The 16,932-nt window shown below is 53.0% G+C and overlaps 1 protein-coding gene across 2 annotated transcripts; it reads left to right on the plus strand.

Annotated features, from left to right (window-relative positions):
- The first annotated feature begins 434 nt into the window (after positions 1-434).
- Positions 435-16,467, plus strand: TMEM114 (transmembrane protein 114). Of its 2 annotated transcripts, none has more exons than XM_045783809.2 (4): positions 435-709; positions 989-1,069; positions 12,695-12,832; positions 14,140-16,467. In XM_045783809.2, the coding sequence occupies exons 1-4, from the start codon at positions 490-492 to the stop codon at positions 14,370-14,372; spliced, it is 672 nt and encodes a 223-aa protein (XP_045639765.1). In that variant the 5' UTR covers positions 435-489; the 3' UTR covers positions 14,373-16,467. The 2 variants fall into 2 exon arrangements, with proteins under 2 accessions (XP_045639765.1, XP_087726730.1); XM_087870604.1 differs by having other exon boundaries at positions 540-584.
- Positions 16,468-16,932: the final 465 nt, after the last annotated feature.

Raw genomic sequence — 16,932 nt, forward strand, 5'->3', positions numbered from 1 at the left:
TCGTAGACTAGGACCTCCTGGTCCTAGAGCCAGGAGGGCTGGGGCAGAAAGGGAGAAGCAGGGCAGGCTGGGTCGTGGGGGGTGGGGGCGGGGGGGCTGTTCAGGAACAGTGGGGAGATGATCCGAGGGAGAGTCTGGGAGGTAAATGGGGGGTGGGAATGGAGGGCTGAGGTCGCGTTCAGGCTGGGGTGGGGTCTGAGGGAGGAGATTGAGGTCCAAGTGGATTGATGAAGGGTCAGATGGGGGTCTGAAGGTGGAGGTGTAAGTCTGAGAGCGCAGGTATGGGATCTGAGAGTGGCGGTGGCACGGGAGGGCTGGGATCCGTTTGGGAGGAGCGCGTGCAGGTCTGAGGGCGCAGGTGAGGGTCTGAGGGCGGAGCCAGGGCGAGAGGGAGGTCTTCAGGACCGAAGGCCCGGGCAGCTCCCAGTCCGGAGGCTCAGGAGGAGGAGCTGGGAGCCGCGGGCGGCGGTCTGCGGGCTGGGCTGCGCCATGCGGGTGCACCTGGGCATGCTGGCGAGCGCGGCGGCGCTGACCGGGGCGCTCAGCTTCGTGCTCTTGGCGGCAGCCATCGGCACGGACTTCTGGTACATCATTGACACCGAGCGGCTGGAGCGGGGCGGCCCGGGGGCGCGGGGCCGGGTGGGGCCCGCCAACCGCAGTCAGCTTGAACCTCTGAGCTCACACTCCGGCCTCTGGCGCACCTGCCGGGGTAAGGAGGAGCGCGGGGACCCTGCGCGGTGCCGCGCCCGCCCGGGACCTGTTGCTGGGCTCGCAGCCTTCCCCTGAGCCCCAAAGCACAAAACGCGGGGTCTGGGCCCCGGGCCAGGTGGGCGGAGGGCTCTGGAGTGGGGCCGGCTCCGGCCGCGGCTGTTCTGGTCTCCGCAGGATCCGCCCGCGCGGGGTGGCATCTAGGGTAGGCGTGGGGGTGAGACCGCGGGCTGGGGTCCCAACTCCAGGTCCACACCCACTGATTCTTCCGCCCCTCCAGTCCAGAGTCCGTGCGTGCCGCTGATGAACCCCTTCTGGCAGGAGAACGTGACCGTCAGCGACTCAAGCCGACAACTTCTCAGTGAGTCCGGGAAGGTGGGGATGGGGGAGAATCCCAGGTCTGGACACCGGTTTTGGAGCTCGTTTCTGAAGAGCGGGGCGGCGCCCTGTGGAGGGGGCGGCCGGCGGAAGAAGGGAGTGGCATTAGGAACAGGGGCCAGGCCTCTCTTGTGCCACAAGTCACATTATGTGGTTTAGGATTCATTCGACAAACGTTGATTGCAGGCTTCCTCTGCATCAGGCACCATGCTGATGATTAAGACCCAGGTCGTGCCCTCCAGGAGCTCACAGACTAGCTGTGGAGACAGATGGGGAAATGCGCAGTCACATTTCAGAGTGACAAGCAGCATGAGGGAGGGTGGGTGGGAGTCTGAAGAGACGCCTAACCAGCCTCAGGAGCTGAATGCTGAAAGAGAGGAGGTCTGAGCCCATGGACCTCAAGGCACATCCCATGTCAGCCTCTCAGACCCCATACCTGCGCTCTCAGACTTCCCCCTCTGCCTTCAGACCCCCATCTGACACTTCATCCCTCCCCGTGGACTGCAAACTCCTCCCTCAGACCCCACCCCAGCCTGAACGCGACCTCAGCCCTCCATTCCCACCCTCCATTTGCCTCCCAGACTCTCCCTCCGATCACCACCTCCCCACTGTCCCCGAACACCCCCCGTGACCCAGCCTGCCCTGCCTCTCCCTTTCTGCCTCAGCCCTCCTGGATCTCCCCACACCACCGCCTAGACTCCCCCCTTCTAGCCCCATGTGCCCTGAGCCTTCCCTCACCTGCCCTTCCCAAGGCTCCCCCTCCTGCCCCACGTGCGCCTCTCAGGGCTGAGAACAAGCACTTGGCAGTAGTGGGGATGCAGTAATATCTGCGGAATGATTCAAGAAAGGAGATCGGGGCAGAGAGCATCCCCCTCCCCCCGGGGCCACTGGGTCTGTCCTGTTCAGGGCTGATTTCCCAGTGCCTAGCACTGTGCTTGGAACTCAGTAACAGTGGGAAGACTGAATGAGGGAAGCGAATGCGCTGAACAGACACTTCAGAAAGAAGGGACCTAAACATAATAGTTCGGTGAATTCACTGAGGCTGGCAGTGGCCCAGACGTGGAGCTAAATGCTTTCCATCTATGTCTTCAGTTAATCTCCACTGCTACCCTGTGAAGTTAAGTATCATCTCCATTATTACCTTCATTTTTCCAGCGAAGAAGCTGAGGCTCAGAGAAGTACCATAGAAAGAATGTGATAAGGAAGGGAGGGCTGAGTTCACAGACCTTGAAAAATGTGGGCTGCTTTTGATGGACTTGTTGAGGCTTGGGAACAAAGACCAAATCACTAGCATGGCCCATAAGGGCTGCCAGGGTGCTTCTCCAGTTCCGATCTCCCCCTTGCTCTTTCTTCTCTGGCTATGCTGGCCTGGGGCCACTTCCTGAACCATGCCCAAGTTCCTTCTGCCACTGGGACTTTGCATATGCCATTTCCTCTGCCTGAAGTCTCCCCACTCCCATCCCACCAGCTTGACTTGGTCAGCTTCAACTCATAGCATAGGTTTTGTGATATTTTTTGAGTTAAAGTTTGACTCCCTCATTAGACCATGAGTTCTATGAGGACGGGGACCATCTCTGTCTTGCCATGGCTTGATGCCCAATATTTAGCACGGAACCTGGTGTGGGGTGGGGTCACAAGCCCACATTTGCTGACCCAGGTGTGAGAATGGGTACAAATTGTATTATGTTAGAAGCGGAACATATTTGTTAAATGAACGAATGAGAAAATAAGTGGAACAGAAGTCCAGTGGTGTGTGGGGAAATAGTTAATAATTGTCTTTCTGGGGGGAGGAGGGAGTCTTGATTTGAAGCATTTGCCGATTTCTATGGTGTAAACATTCCCACTGGGGTCAACTTCAAGCTATCAACATGATGTCATCTGGCTCCCCCAATTCCTAAAAACTTAGCAATTGTTTCTTACGAGCTGATATAACCCAGCTGCTACACCCTGCATAAGGTTCCCCTAGACACTTGACATATGTGGGAGGTTGAGGGAAGGTAGAGGTGCCATGAACTCTGTCCTCAGCCCCAAGCTGACTGGGAGTAATTTGGGGTGTTCTCAGAGCATTGTTGCAAGAATAATCAAGAGTTCCCACCCTTGACGTGAGGGAAATGAGAGTCAGATGCCAGCTCAGACCCTTCCCAGGATCCTCTGGGATCGTGGGACAGGTGTCTTCACCTCTGAGACTCAGTTTCCACATCTACCAAAATGAAATGTCAAAACCACAAGGAGGGTGTGGTCAGAGTTCCATAAACCAGCTGGCTGATAAAAGTGACCTTACCTGGGACCTCACATAGTGCCTGGTTGTTGTGGGATCTCTGTGTTGCATGAAAGTGCTGGACACCTAGTAAGTGCTCACTAAACACTAGTCTTTGCTATTCCTTCCAGCCTCCTTAGATGCAGTCCCATCTCTGGAGCACTGACCTTTCGCTGGGCTCGGTGCTGGCATTTAGACGACTTATCACATCTCTGGGTAAACTTGATGACTGAATATAGTTGTCATTGGTCTGTCTTCTTTGTGAAACTTAATAATGCCAACAACCCTGTGTGCTCCGGGATTTTGAGAAACAGGCAAAAATCACATTCAGTCTGTTCATCTGTTCAGTGTCAGACCCAGGTCTCAGCCCCAGCTTCAGCGCCAAGAAGGCACGCAGCCTTGGGTGCGTTCCTATAGCTCTCTGAGCGTAAGTTCCTGTGTGGGCAAAGTGAGGCTATCAGTCACCTCTCTTCATAAGGATATGGGGAGGATGCAATGGAAGAGTGTATTTAAAGACCTCAGTGGTGCCTGGCCTCTGTAAGTGCACCTTGAGTGGGAGCTGCTATTATTACCATTATATCATCCAAGAAAGAGCAGCTTGCCCCTTCAGACCACATGCTCGCTGCACACCACCCCCAGAGGGAGAGTTTTCTCAGAATCTCTTTATCCCCAGAACGAATTTTGAATCTTGTCCAAGCCCTTTTGTTATGTGAAGACGTTTTATTCCTTTGAGGACCTGCTGCTGAGGTCACAGAGGAGAGAGGACAGTTGTCAAAGCAGCGTGTTCTCCGAGCCAGCCTCCTAGACAAATCCCAGTGGGGGTGTATGGAGAAGAACTCTTGAATTTTCCTGCAAGAAACCCCAAGCAGAGAGACCACTCCAGGGCCCACTAAAAACCCAGCTTGCTTGGATGTTTTGTTTTCCAGATTAGCTCTGGGGATGTCATGGGTTTGATTCCCTGGCCAGGGACTGGAATTACTTTTGGTGGAGGAGGAGGGGATCATCAAATTCAGTACCATGTTGAAAAAAGAGCCACGATCTAGGAACAACCAGGCTAGCTGTATCAACCAGAAATCTTTTGGTGAAACGCAAATCATCCTTATTTAAACAAGAAAAGGAATTCCCCGTTCATGGAACTGAAAAGTGTGCTGGGGATCCAGAGAATTAAACTCAATTTCTTTCTTCTCCTCTCTGGGCTTTGCCTCTGTTTGGGTCCTGCTTTCAATAAACCCTCTCTAGTCTTAGCAACCCAAGCAGAAGGGAGGCTCTCAACTTCCCAAAAGTCTGCAGAACTTCCAAGTAGGCTTTGTGTTGGACCAGATTGGATCATATGCTCAGGGCTGAGCCAATCCTTGTGGCTGACGGGATGGGATGTGCTGATTGGCTGGAGTGAGCCATGCCGCTTGTAACAAGGGGAAGGAGTAGGGCCAGTCCCATCATAGATAAGGCCCCCACATCTTACCAGGTGTGCCTTCTGGCCTGTATCCTGCTTCCATAAACAGGCTGCTCTGAGATGAAACGACATCACGTAAGCAAAGCGCTTAGCATAGACACATAGTAGGAGCTCAATTAATGTCTCCTGCTCTAGGTCCCATTGCCTTCCTGAACCTCAGCTTCTCGTCTGTAAAATGGAGCTAATCACAAGAGACTCGTTTCCTTACTTAGTACATATGTATTTTACTCCTAGCTCTGGGCTAGATGGAGGGCATAGAACATGACAAGACAGGTGTGGAGCTTGCCCACACAGAGCTTAGAGTCTAGTGCAGGAGACAGATAGTAACCACATGGACCCATGAGTAAATAAAGGTAAACTTGTTTCCAGTAGCAGTAGGTGTAGCAAAGGGGATGAAACAGGGTCACACATAAAGAAGGATGGTGGAGGAACCTTCCAGTGGCACGGTTGAAGGGCAAGAAGAGGAACAGCTAATGTTTACGGGACAGTCGCTGCATCCCCCATGCTGTCCTGAGGGCTTTGCATCTGTCAACGCACTTCATCTTTGTGACAGGTACTGTTACCATCCTTACTTTTCAAATGACAAAACTGAAGCACAGAGAGGTTAGTAAGTTATCAAAGTTTGCACAGTAACGGGTAGATCTGGGATCTGGATCCAGGTGGTTTCTGCCCTGTGGGAATGATGCGACAGGGAGTAGAATTCCAGTGTAATGTGGGTGTGCTGAGACCGAGGCCCTGGCAGGCCAGAAGACGAGCTCCTCGCCTGTTTCCTGGGTTCCGAGTTCCCCATCCTATGCTGCCTCTTCCAACTGGGCATCAGAGATTTGAATTACAGGGTGGAAGGGTAGGAGCAGAGCTGAGCTGTAGGATTGAGGGTGGGGTGTTCCAGAGACAGCTAGAAGGCTGGTGTTTCTGGAGGCAGCACAGAAAGTGCTTCTTACCGGGACCTTGGGTCCTAGAGAGGTCAAACGCCTAGCCCAGCATAGCCCAGCAGTGTCTTCTGAGGAGACGAGGTTGGAAAATCACAAGATTGGGTCTCCGGTCTCTCTGGGTACCGGGCTGTTGCAGTGGTGTGGAAAATTAAAACCAGCCCTCCTACGATGCCTGGTGCTGATTGCAAGAGAGGAGATGGTGGGGGAGAGAAATAAAGGGATTGGGGACATAATGGGATTCAGAGTGGTCTGAGTCCAGGAGGGAATTCTCAGTGTGATTCATGCATAGCTGTGCGGTAGGTGGGGAGGGAAGTGGGGGGCACCGGGATCTCAGCATCTCTGGGCATGAAGGCCTGGGCTTTAGGCTACCTCTCAGGTGCCTGTTGAAAGTCAAGTACACACTTTAAACAAATAAAGAAACAGAAAATTCATACTCGATGTAATTCCACTTCTTGGGATCTATGCTGTGAGGTTTCTAAGAGTCTCACCTTAACCATTTCTGTAACAGTGGAGAACAAGATATAGCCTTGGTGCTCATGGGTGGAAATATGGCTAAGCGTCTGCATGTGGTATGTCTGTCCATTGGAAGATTTTGTAGTCTGTAAAGAGAATACACTAATGTGCATGAAAGACCAAGAAATACCGTGGAGTGAAAAAAAAATCAAGTTACAGAGTGTTATGGGCACGATGGCGTGGATGGTCCAACGCATTCTGTTTTCAGATGTTGAAGTGTGACCAGCTGTGCCCTTTAGAATTAGAGAAGCAGGTAAATACGTAAGAAAGTATGAATATATGGGGACAAGACTGGAAGTATGTGTGTCCAAGCATTTTCAAGAGGTTCGCAATGGGGAGGAGAGGACAAAGGAGGAGTTGAGGTGGTGGCTGCATGGGTTTTGTTTTCATTTCTTCTGAGATGAATGCTATCATGTCTGTTGTAACGCAAGCCCCGAGGAGGACTGCCCTAGTGGTTGGATTTCTCTGTGGTGTGGCTCTTGGAACTACAGGAGCCCTGCCCACTTCTCTAGCAGCAAGAGCTGGGGCACATGCGTCCTTCCAGATATCTCCTGCCCCCGGGCCTTGGCACATGCCGTCCCCTCGTTCAGGAATACCTGCCCCCTTCTGACCTTGAAGCTGAGACCTCCTCCCCTTGTCCTGAAAGCCCTTCCTAATTTCCAGGGGAAATTAGGGTTAGACACCCCTTGTCTACCATCCCGCCACCCTTTTGTCATCCTCTTTTGCTGTTCCATCCCAGCTCTGAGACTTGACACCTGTACCTTCTTGAGCAACTGACCTCAGTACCTTGAACCTCATTTTTCTTATCTGTGAAATGGGCATTAAAATTCTTACCTGGTAAGAGCCCACGGTGCTTGAGGGCAAGAAAGAAACAGTTATTCTCACATTTGGGGCTCATAACAGCTTGGCAAAGTCAGGGCCCATGGTCCAATGGACAGGGGAGGAAACAGAAACAGGCTTTTGGGAGGTGATGAACATTCGCTTGGTAAGAGGTGGCGTCAGGATTTGAACCTAGGTCTTTGCTTGTTGTAGAGTCCTGCTTTTTCCATATCACAACAATGTATCTTGGAGCACTCGAAGGGATCGAAGATGCAACCCCAGTTCTCAGAATGACTGCATTCTGGTCACACCCCAGATTCTAGAACAAATATTCACCAAAATGCAAACATTGACTTCCTTACCAGGCATGATAAGGACTGGCTATTTCTGAGCCCTTCTATGGTTTGACCATAGAGACAGTGTGACATTTTCGCCTTTGGGAAATGGTTCGTGAGATGCCCTGCTTTTGTCAGCACTTCTGAAGTTTTCTTTAAGAGCACAGCGATTACTTCACTAACCACCCCCAGGGCGTCCTGAGCTTGCTAGTGTTGTGGGACTGGAAGCCTGGTTTTCCCATTGAGCAGTTCTTTGAACAGTGTGAGGATGGGAGAGTCACGATCACTGTTTCCTTGGCGTGAACATCTTTGCTTGCTCTTGGGTTTGCTGTTCCCTTTGCTTGCAACAAAGTTGTTTTGTTTTGTTTTGTTTTTCTCAACAAAATATTTTTGAATTGAAAGGTTTCTTGCCCTTGGGCACAGATTGGCCCTCAATGAAAAAAAAGCCCGTCAACATTTTTATTATTATTATTATTATTATTATTATTATTATTATTAATTCTATATAGTAATCTTAGGTACCATCTGTCGAGCTCCTCCCATAAACACTGGAGCGGATTGGAAGGTGTCAACCCCCACCCCCCCCAAAAAAAGATTTGTCCATGTCCTAATCCCTGGTACCTGGGGATGTGACCTTATTTGAGAAAAGTATCCTTGCAGGTGTAATTAAGTTTACGATCTTGAGACGAGATCATCTTGGATTAGCTGGGTGGGTTAACTGCATTCTATGACAAGGGTCCTTATACGAAAAGGAGAATGAAGTTGGGGGCAGAGACTGGGAATGACACAGCCACCAGCCCGGTGGTGGTTGCCAGCATCCTTGGGAGGTTGGAGGAGGCAGGGAAGGCTCTCCCCTGGAGCCTCTGGAGGGGAGTGCCATCATGCGACACCTTGAGTTTGGACTTGTGGCCTCCAGGACTGCCGAGTACACGTTTCTGTAGGAGACACCCGGTTTTTAATTTGTGATGCCACCCCAGGAAACGAATTGCAGTTACCTTTATCCAAAGCAGTGCCCCCCACTCCCTGCCTACCCCGTTTTCCTGCATCGTCATGCTGACTTCCTTCATGAGACCTCCCAGCCTGTGACTTTGTTTCCCTGCTTGTCTGTCTCCTGCCCTGGACCCTGGTCTCCAGGGTGGCGGGGACTAGTCTGCTGCGGTGTCCCTGGGCTCTATGGTAGAGCATGGCCCTCATTCGGGGCCCATAGGTACGTGTTTCCAAACGCGATGTGGTTGGAAATGGGTACAGTACTCACAATCAGTCTTCATGCGCCATGTCTACGGCCCGAAAATAACAAAGAGCAAGGTGCACATGCGCGCGCACACACACACACACACACACACACACACCATGAAAATCTAAGCCAAACTTCAGCAGGAGATTTTACAACTCTCCCACGGGAAGCCTGTTCTTACCCAGACATTTAATTGAATGTGTATGTCAAGTCAGCTCACTGCAAGTCTGGGGAACTCACACGTGGCGCTGCTGGCTGGGGCTGAGCCCGCTCCAGGAAACCTCATTAATTTCCAAATGAGGAATGATTTCACTTTCCAGCCATAGTCTGGAGGCAACGCCATACAGGGGGACAGATCTTCCAGGGCCAGGTTTTCACCCCAGCTGTTGTGCTTTCTGGCCCGAGATTTTTCTAGGAGGGAAGGAAGGAAAGGAGGAAGGGAGGGAGGGAGGGAAAGGAAGGAAGGAAGGAAGGAAGGAAGGAAGGAAGGAAGGAAGGAAGGAAGGAAGGAAGGAAGGGAGGAAGGGAGGGAGGGAGGAAGGACGAGCCTCTTGTCTCCCTGACTTAACTGAGGTTGGTGGCATTTACAGGGTTGAGGACAAAGTGACTTGGTCCCAGTGGAAGTCGGGCTGGGTTCTTGTCTCCATCACTGTTATTACTGGCAGGGTTATGATCTATCTAGCACTTACTCTATGGGACGTGGTACCTGCATTTATGCTTTTCCTTGTTACCCCGTCATCTTCATGCACACTGTCCTGATGGTAATCATGTTAGCCACATATTATTGCCTCCTTTTCACAGATGTGGAAACGGAGTTTCTGCCAAAGTAAGAGACACGCCCAGGGCCCCAGAGTCAGAGCCCAAATTCGAACGTGGAGTACTTGACTCGAAGTCCGTGGTTTGAACCCCTGTGAGGTCATCTCTCAAACTTCTTGGTTTCTTTTTCATTTCTTAGAAACTGCCATATTTTCTTGCCTTAGAGAAACACCGTCTAGCTCTTAACTAATTAATGAGGTTGATGAATACCTGTTGGGCACATCACCATCACCATCCCCATTGGGCTCTACTGGAAACTCAGGGATACAATCATATAAGAGGAACGTGTTCAAGGAACCTACAGCTTAACAGGAAAGAGAGAAGAGGGAGCTGCCCTCCACACTAGGTAACAGACGCTAGGCTAGGGCGACTGTGGGGAGCTAAGGGGGCGCAGAGCAGACTGTGGACGTGGGTGTAAGGGAAGAAATGAGCTGGACTTGCTCTCAAGAGCAAGAGTGAAGTATTTATTTTCATACCTATCTTGCTGCCAAAAGGACTGAAAGAGGCTTAGTGCCCAGCTCATGGTAAATGATCAATAAATATTTGGTAAACGAATGGCTGGTGACAAAGAACTTCGCAGTTGTTTCCCTTTCTGCTTTGGCTGCTGGGAAGCTCAGAGCCAAGATGGCGGCTAATGTTGAGATCTCGGCATCCTGAGACCCCAGATTTCTTCCATCCCCCTCTCTCCCATCTCCACCCCAACTGACTTTCATGTAACTCCTTTTCTACTTTCTGGTTTTGTAATGTAAGTTCTGATCATGCCTTGTAGTGTAACTTGCTTCTGACTCACCAGCTATCTGCAATTTGGGGACAGGGAAGGGGGGTAGGGGATGTTCTTTCTCTGGCCTCCCTCCTCTCACCTGTTTATCCCTCACCCACCCCCTCTCCATCACTGTTCTCACCAATGGAACTCAGAGCACATATTCCCCACGCGGTGTTGGGTCACCATGGAGGGAGCTGGGCAGGAGCCGGGGAGGGAAAGCTGGAAGCCAGTGGGCTGGACAGCCTAGGATGGGGAAGCAGGACAGGCAGAGAGCACCAGAGGGACGTGGGGGAACTGTACGTGGAGGAGGAAAGGCAGGGTTGGGTCTTTAGGAAATACTTGGGTCTTGAGAGCAGGGGCTGCTTTCAGTGTCTGGGGAGCGAGGGGCTGGGCGTGCTTGGGGCTGGCCTGATACGGGCAGCATTGCAGAACTCGAACTCCCTGCTGAGTCCCTGGAACCTGTTTAGTCTCCACTCCCAATCCACCTCTGTAATACTGGTGCCCCCCGATCCCCGAGGCCAGACCTGCCCCGGCTCCAGGCCACGGTACGCCTCTGTCTCCGCTGCCTCTGCTCCGGTCCAGCGGGCATCTCACACTGACCGAGCCCCAAACCCAGTGCTTCCTCCCTCATCTTCCCACCTGTGCAGACGGTGGCGCATCTGTCCAGTGCTCAGGCCCCACATCTCACTACTTGTCTTGCCCCTCTTGTTCTCACACCTGAAACACCGTTGCCCATTTTGTCTTCAGAATATACCTGGAATCTGACCCCTTCCCAGCGGCCCCGGCTCACCTTCATCCTTACCAGGGTGATGGCAATAATGCCCCATGGTCTTCCTGCTCCATGTCTCTGTTTTCTCTGGCAGGCTGGGTGGCTCAAAACCCCAGAAGTGTATTGTGCCACAGTCCTGGAGGTCAGAAGTCTGAAATGCAGGGGTCCGTGGGGCTGGCCCTCCCGGAGGCTCCAAGGAAGAATCTGGTCCCTGCCTCCCTGGCTTCTGGTGGGGGCGTTGGTCCCTGGAGGTCCTTGGCGTGGGGCCATGTCCCTCCAGCTCTGTCCCCCATCTTCACTGCATCTTCTCTGTGCTCTCGCCTGCCTCTTCCCAAGGCAGTAGTGATTGGAGTTGAGGTTTCCTCAACTGCAGATGATCTCATGTGGAGACCCCTCACTTCATTCCATCTGCAAAGACTCTGGTCCCAGATGGGGTCACCTTCAGCGGTTCCAGCCAGACAGGAGCTTGGGAGCCCCTGGCCGTCCCCTGCCCCCCTCTGCTGTCTCCTCTCGGTATAGCAAGCAGCGCTGTCTTGAGAAACACACGTTAAACTGCGGGATTCTCTTGCCCCAGCTGCCTGAGTTCACAGTCCTGTGCGTGCTGCTCTTAGCTGTCTGCCTTCGTCTCCTGCAACCCCTCTCCCCCACGCTCTCTCCACGCCGCCCCTGCCAGCTTCCCTGGATGCCTCCCTCCCACCAGGCACAGGCCCTGCTGGAACTCTGCACCTGCTCTTCCCTCGGCCCCCCACCCCACCCTTCCTGACCTTCATTCTGCAGGCTGCCTCTCTCACCTGGGGGTGGGGGGAGGCTCTGCGCGAATGTCACCTCCCCCGTGAAGCCACTGCTCCAGCCCCTTCTGTACCATGTGCACTGCCCTCCCCAATCACTTGTCACCATCTCTCAACTCTGTCACTTACTGATCTGTTCAACTGCTGGACTCTACTCACGAGAGTACTGAGGAAACATGCTGAGTGAATACACGAGCGAACACAGCAGTACCCGCCTCGCAGGGAGTGTGAGGACGTGTGCTTGTGCGACCCGAAGCCTGGCACAGATGAGCCTCCACACCTGTTGTTACCTTCAAGAATTAGTTTATCTTACTATTGAACACTAGTCGATACACAGTGTTAGTTCAGGGGTACAACACAGGGATGGGACAATTCTACGCATTGCTCAGTGCTTTTCACAACAGGTGTATTCACCAGTCGTCATCGTGCAACGTTCTAACAGGATTCCTGACTACATTCGCTACGCTGTACTTTTCATCCCTGGGACTTATGTATTTTATACCTGAAAGTGTGTATGTCTTCATCCCCTTTATCTGTGTCACTTATCTCCCCACTCTCTCTGCTCTGGCAAATGCCAGTTTATTCTCCATATTTCAGAGCCTGTTTTCTGTTTGCTTGTTTGTGTGTTTTGTTTTCTGGATTCTGCGTATCCGTGAAATCATACAGTGTGTGTGTGTCTTTCTCTCTCTGACTTGGTTCACTTCCATAACGGAATATTACTCAGCCATGAAAAAGAGTGGGATCTTGTCATTTGTGACATGCTGTTACATCATCATCATCATCCTCAGACATGGTAGTAACAGTGGTGTTATTTTTTTTCTCCCAGCATCTGGGGGCTGGCCCATAGGTGGTGATCAGTAAGTGTTTGTTGATTGACTGAAGGTTGTTGGTAACGCTCCTCTGCCTGCTGTCCTCCCCTCTCTTCTAAGCCATGCACGGGACCTTTGTGATTCTGCTGCCGTTCAGCCTGATCCTGATGGTGTTTGGGGGGATGACAGGGTTTCTGAGCTTCCTCCTCCGAGTCTCCGTCCTCCTTCTGCTCACAGGGACCCTCTTCCTCTTTGGAGGTAGGTGCCCCCCTTGCACGGTGTGTGAAGGCTCCAGAGGGGCTGCACATGAATCCTTAGTCAAGGGGGGGGCAGACATCCTCTCTGGGGCTCGGTTTTCCCATCTGTGACATCACAGCCAGAAGGGATGAATGGGTCCCAAGAGAGAAGCCGAGGGTGGGAGCAGGTCCTGAGGATTGTTTTGTTGGTTTCACAGATGGCCGTACAGCTTCTGCTTGAGGGCTGCGGGCTGCGGGCTGGCAGGAGACCCTCACTCTCTCATGCGCCTCTGCCCTTCTGACACATCTTGCTTTGATCGATCGATCTATTTTTTTAAAAAATATTTTATTTATTCGACAGAGATAGAGACAGCCAGCGAGAGAGGGAACACAAGCAGGGGGAGTGGGAGAGGAAGAAGCAGGCTCATTTCGGAGGAGGCTGATGTGGGGCTCGATCCCATAATGCCAGGATCACGCCCTGAGCTGAAGGCAGACGCTTAACCGCTGTGCCACCCAGGCGCCCCTGATCGATCGATCTATTGATCGATTGATTACACCAGGTAATGCCTGGGTTAATCCCGTTTGTTTGGCAGACCAGAGGCTTTCAAAGATGGGATCCAGCACAGGGCTGATGTCCCTGCTTCTTGTGGGCTTGAAATCGTCCTTCCTCAGACACAGAACAGGAACAGAGGTGATGCATACACTTGGGGTCCAAAGAGGAAAAAAAACCAGAAAAATGTCTGGAGGTGAAAATAGTGTGAGGCTCAGATGTCCTCCGACCTCTGCTATTACTAACATTGGCATTAAGAGTTTACCCAGGGACTAATTCTCGAAACCACTCTGCCCGCTCGGACTGTCTGTGGTGGCGGGAAGCTGTGCCGTGCGGGAGCCTCGAGCCGGGCTGCGGAGCACTTGGCGCGGGGCAGATGCCCGGGAGGGCTGAGATACTCGCTTACATTAATTTCATTTCGGTTGAAATAGCCCCCTGTGACCGGCAGTGTGATTGCTGGAGCTCGCAGCCCATCGGACGAGACGGACATTAGTTAAGCAGTTTCACCAACAAATGCACAATTTCAGTTCTGACCTGACGGTGCCAGCGTGTGGTGCTGTGAAACCAAGGGGGGACTTGACCTACTCGGGGAGGTCCCAGGATTGAAGCGTGAGCTGAGATGTGGGGATGGATAGGAGTTTCTGGTGGCAGGAGGGAAAGGGAAGGGAAGGGAGGGTGCACTGGGTAGGGGACCAGCATGGGCAAAGGCCCTGTGGTGGGAGGGGCATGGATGTCTGGAGCCCTGGGGTTTGATCTGCTCTCCTTTGCCTCCCCTGCAGCCTTGGTGACCCTGGCTGGAATTAGCGTCTACATCGCGTACTCGGCTGCCGCCTTCCGGGAGGCGCTGTGTCTCCTGGAGGAGAAGGCCCTCCTGGACCAGGTGGACATCCGCTTTGGCTGGTCCCTGGCCCTGGGCTGGATGAGCTTCATCGCTGAGCTGCTCACCGGGGCAGCCTTTATGGGGGCGGCCCGCATGCTCAGCCTGAGACAGAGGCAGGACCAGGCCATATGAGCCCGATACCTGGACTGGTGGGAGGCAGTGGCCTGGCCTGGGGCCCCAAGGACCCATCCTGTGGGCTGTAGCCTCCTCTTCCTCAAAGGCCACCAGTGGTGGCCAGTGGGCCAACCCAAGGACTGCTGTGGGCTGAGCTCTGGGCCTGGCTGTCATCTCCCTGCTGTGTGTGCTGCCTGGTGTGGTGTGTCTATGTTTTCTTGCACGTGTGTGTCCCCATGGGCTGCAGGAGGCCGTGGGAATGCAGAACCCACCTCACCCGAAATAACAAAACAGCCCCTTGATCATAACCAGTACTTTCTGGATGGCAGCCCCTGTGGGCCTCCTCTGGTTTCATTTCAGTCCTCACCCCCGCTCATTGCATCCGCACCCCTTCTTTGCTAAGGACATGGAAGACCAGAGAGGTTAGGCAAGCTGCACAAAGGTGCACAGCGCGCTGGTGGTATATTCCTCGCTCCAAGAACAGTGCTCAATCCCTTACCACAGCTTTCCCGAGCAGGTTCAGCGGGCTGGCTGCAGCATGATTGCTGTGTGGGGGTGCTGCACCCAACTCTGGGCCTCAGGCCTCACAAGACCTGGAGCCCCCACCTGGGGCACAGTGTGAAACTGGGGGACAAGAGCAGAAATCTGGGCTACTCACCAACCACGTGGTGCAAATGTCACCCCCCCCCACCTCAGCGAGGTGCACGCTCGTCCCATCCACAGTCCCAAGCACGACGGGCCGTTACTCTGAGCAACGATTGTCAGTGATCAGGGGCTCAGTACTGCAACATGAAATAGTCATCCCAAACATGGAAGCCCCGCCGAGCTTTCTGGGGGGCTGGCGTGCTGGTCCCCTCTCTCTGTCACTTCAGAGACTGTGGGGAGAGCCCACAGCAAGCTCACCACCAGCAGGAAAAACAATCAGCAAGCTTGAGATTCGCAAGAAGGAATCAACAGCCAGACTCACCCAAAGAGGAAAGAAGGGTCAGCAGACTCACAACTAGTAGAGAAGAATATCCTCAAACACAGAGTCGTAACTCCTGGACCCAAGCGCCACCTGTCAGTCCTCATCTCACACCTGTCATAGAACTAGTTTCCCCGTGAACGTGTTGACTGAGCCTGCTTCCCTGGCCTGAAGTCCAAGACTGGCGAGATTCAGACTTGCCGGGCAAGCAGGATGAGGAGGGTCCTGTACCCCCGAAGAAGGCCCATTAGCAGATCTCAACCCTCAATGGAATTAAAAAAATGTGCAGGGGCTACGTGGGGCCAGTGAAATCTGTCTCAGAGTGGGGTCTGAGCATGGCTAGCATTTGAACAAATCTCAAGACAGGGAGGGGCCTGGCCTCTGGTTTACCCAAGTGCACCTCTGACTTTTATGGGGATCTTGTGAAAATGCAGGTTCTGATTCAGGAAGGAGGTGGGGGTGGGGCCTGCAATTCTGCGTGTCTAACAAATCTCCAGTAGGGAGGTTCTGTAAAGTCGCTTGCATGCTCACACTCACGTGCACACACGCGTGCACGCATGCACACACAGGGTCTTCTGCGCTTCATGTGGCAGGGTTTTTAGGTTGCTTCTGCACCAGCAAAATAGAGGTGTGAAATCCATGGTCATGGGCTGAGTCCTGGTGATGCCATTAGCTGTGTGGCCTCTGTGGGTCTGGGTGGGGGATGGCGCCCATCTCCTTGGCCCTTTGGCATTGAGTGTTCTCCAGGGAAGCCTGGCTCCTTTTGGGCAAACGGAAGTCTGGGTGTGACGTGGGCTTTTCTCGGTATATGTGGTGGGGGTGGGTCTAGGATATGAAGTGAAAGATTCCCATGGAGCTCGCTGATGGGGCCATCTTCAGGGACTAATTGTATTCCTTCCTCCCTCCCCCAGAACATTCCATCCCTCCTTTCGTCCTGGTGTTCTGACCCACGGGAATGGGAGTGTCCAAAGTGGCTGCGCGTCCGAATCCCCTGGGGTGGTACTGCTCACACTTCAGCGTGCCGAGACTCTTGGGGGTGTCCCAACCCTCCTGGTCGGGGGCGGTTCCCAGGGGCTGAGTCAGCGGGTCCAGGTGGAGCCTGAGATTTCATAGTTCTGACCAGCTCCCAGGGGACGTGGATGCTGTTGGTCTGGGGCATTTGCTAAGTGACAGTAGTGGTCATCACCTTGCTGCACATTAGAATCACCTGGGCATCTTTTAAAAACCCTGATGCCTGGGCTGAATCCTTGCTCTGATCGTGCCTCAGGGTAGAGTTGATAGTGTTTAAAGACCTCTCTGGGTACAGCTGAGGTTTTCAATCTATTCCTGCAGGATTCAGAATCATGAGATGTGGGGAGGGCATGGGAAGCCTTAGGTTTAAGAAAATCCCCCAGGAAGTGCCGCTGGCTTAGCAGGTTTGGGGACCGTTGGCGTGGGTCAACAGGTGACAACACCATTAGCAACATCATGATGTCCTCACCACAACACCATCACCCTAACTGTGACATCACAATGACCTCCTCCTCCTCACATGGCTGATGTTCACTGAGTACTTATTACACATTTGCACTGTTCTACATGCCGTCCAGTTACTCACTCAACAAACACTTGGTG

This window comes from Ursus americanus, chromosome 2, assembly GCF_024610735.1.
Source record: "Ursus americanus isolate L20-20 chromosome 2, mUrsAme1.1.p, whole genome shotgun sequence".
Taxonomy (NCBI): Eukaryota; Metazoa; Chordata; class Mammalia; order Carnivora; family Ursidae; genus Ursus; species Ursus americanus.

What these genes read in the sequence shown, in the direction of transcription:
- TMEM114 (XM_045783809.2), top strand. Translation starts at nt 490, where the DNA reads ATGCGGGTGCACCTGGGCATGCTGGCGAGCGCGGCGGCGCTGACCGGG. An exon ending in CCTCTGGCGCACCTGCCGGG is followed by an intron (nt 710 to 988) that starts GTAAGGAGGAGC and finishes CCGCCCCTCCAG; the next exon opens with TCCAGAGTCCGTGCGTGCCG. An exon ending in GACCCTCTTCCTCTTTGGAG is followed by an intron (nt 12,833 to 14,139) that starts GTAGGTGCCCCC and finishes CCTCCCCTGCAG; the next exon opens with CCTTGGTGACCCTGGCTGGA.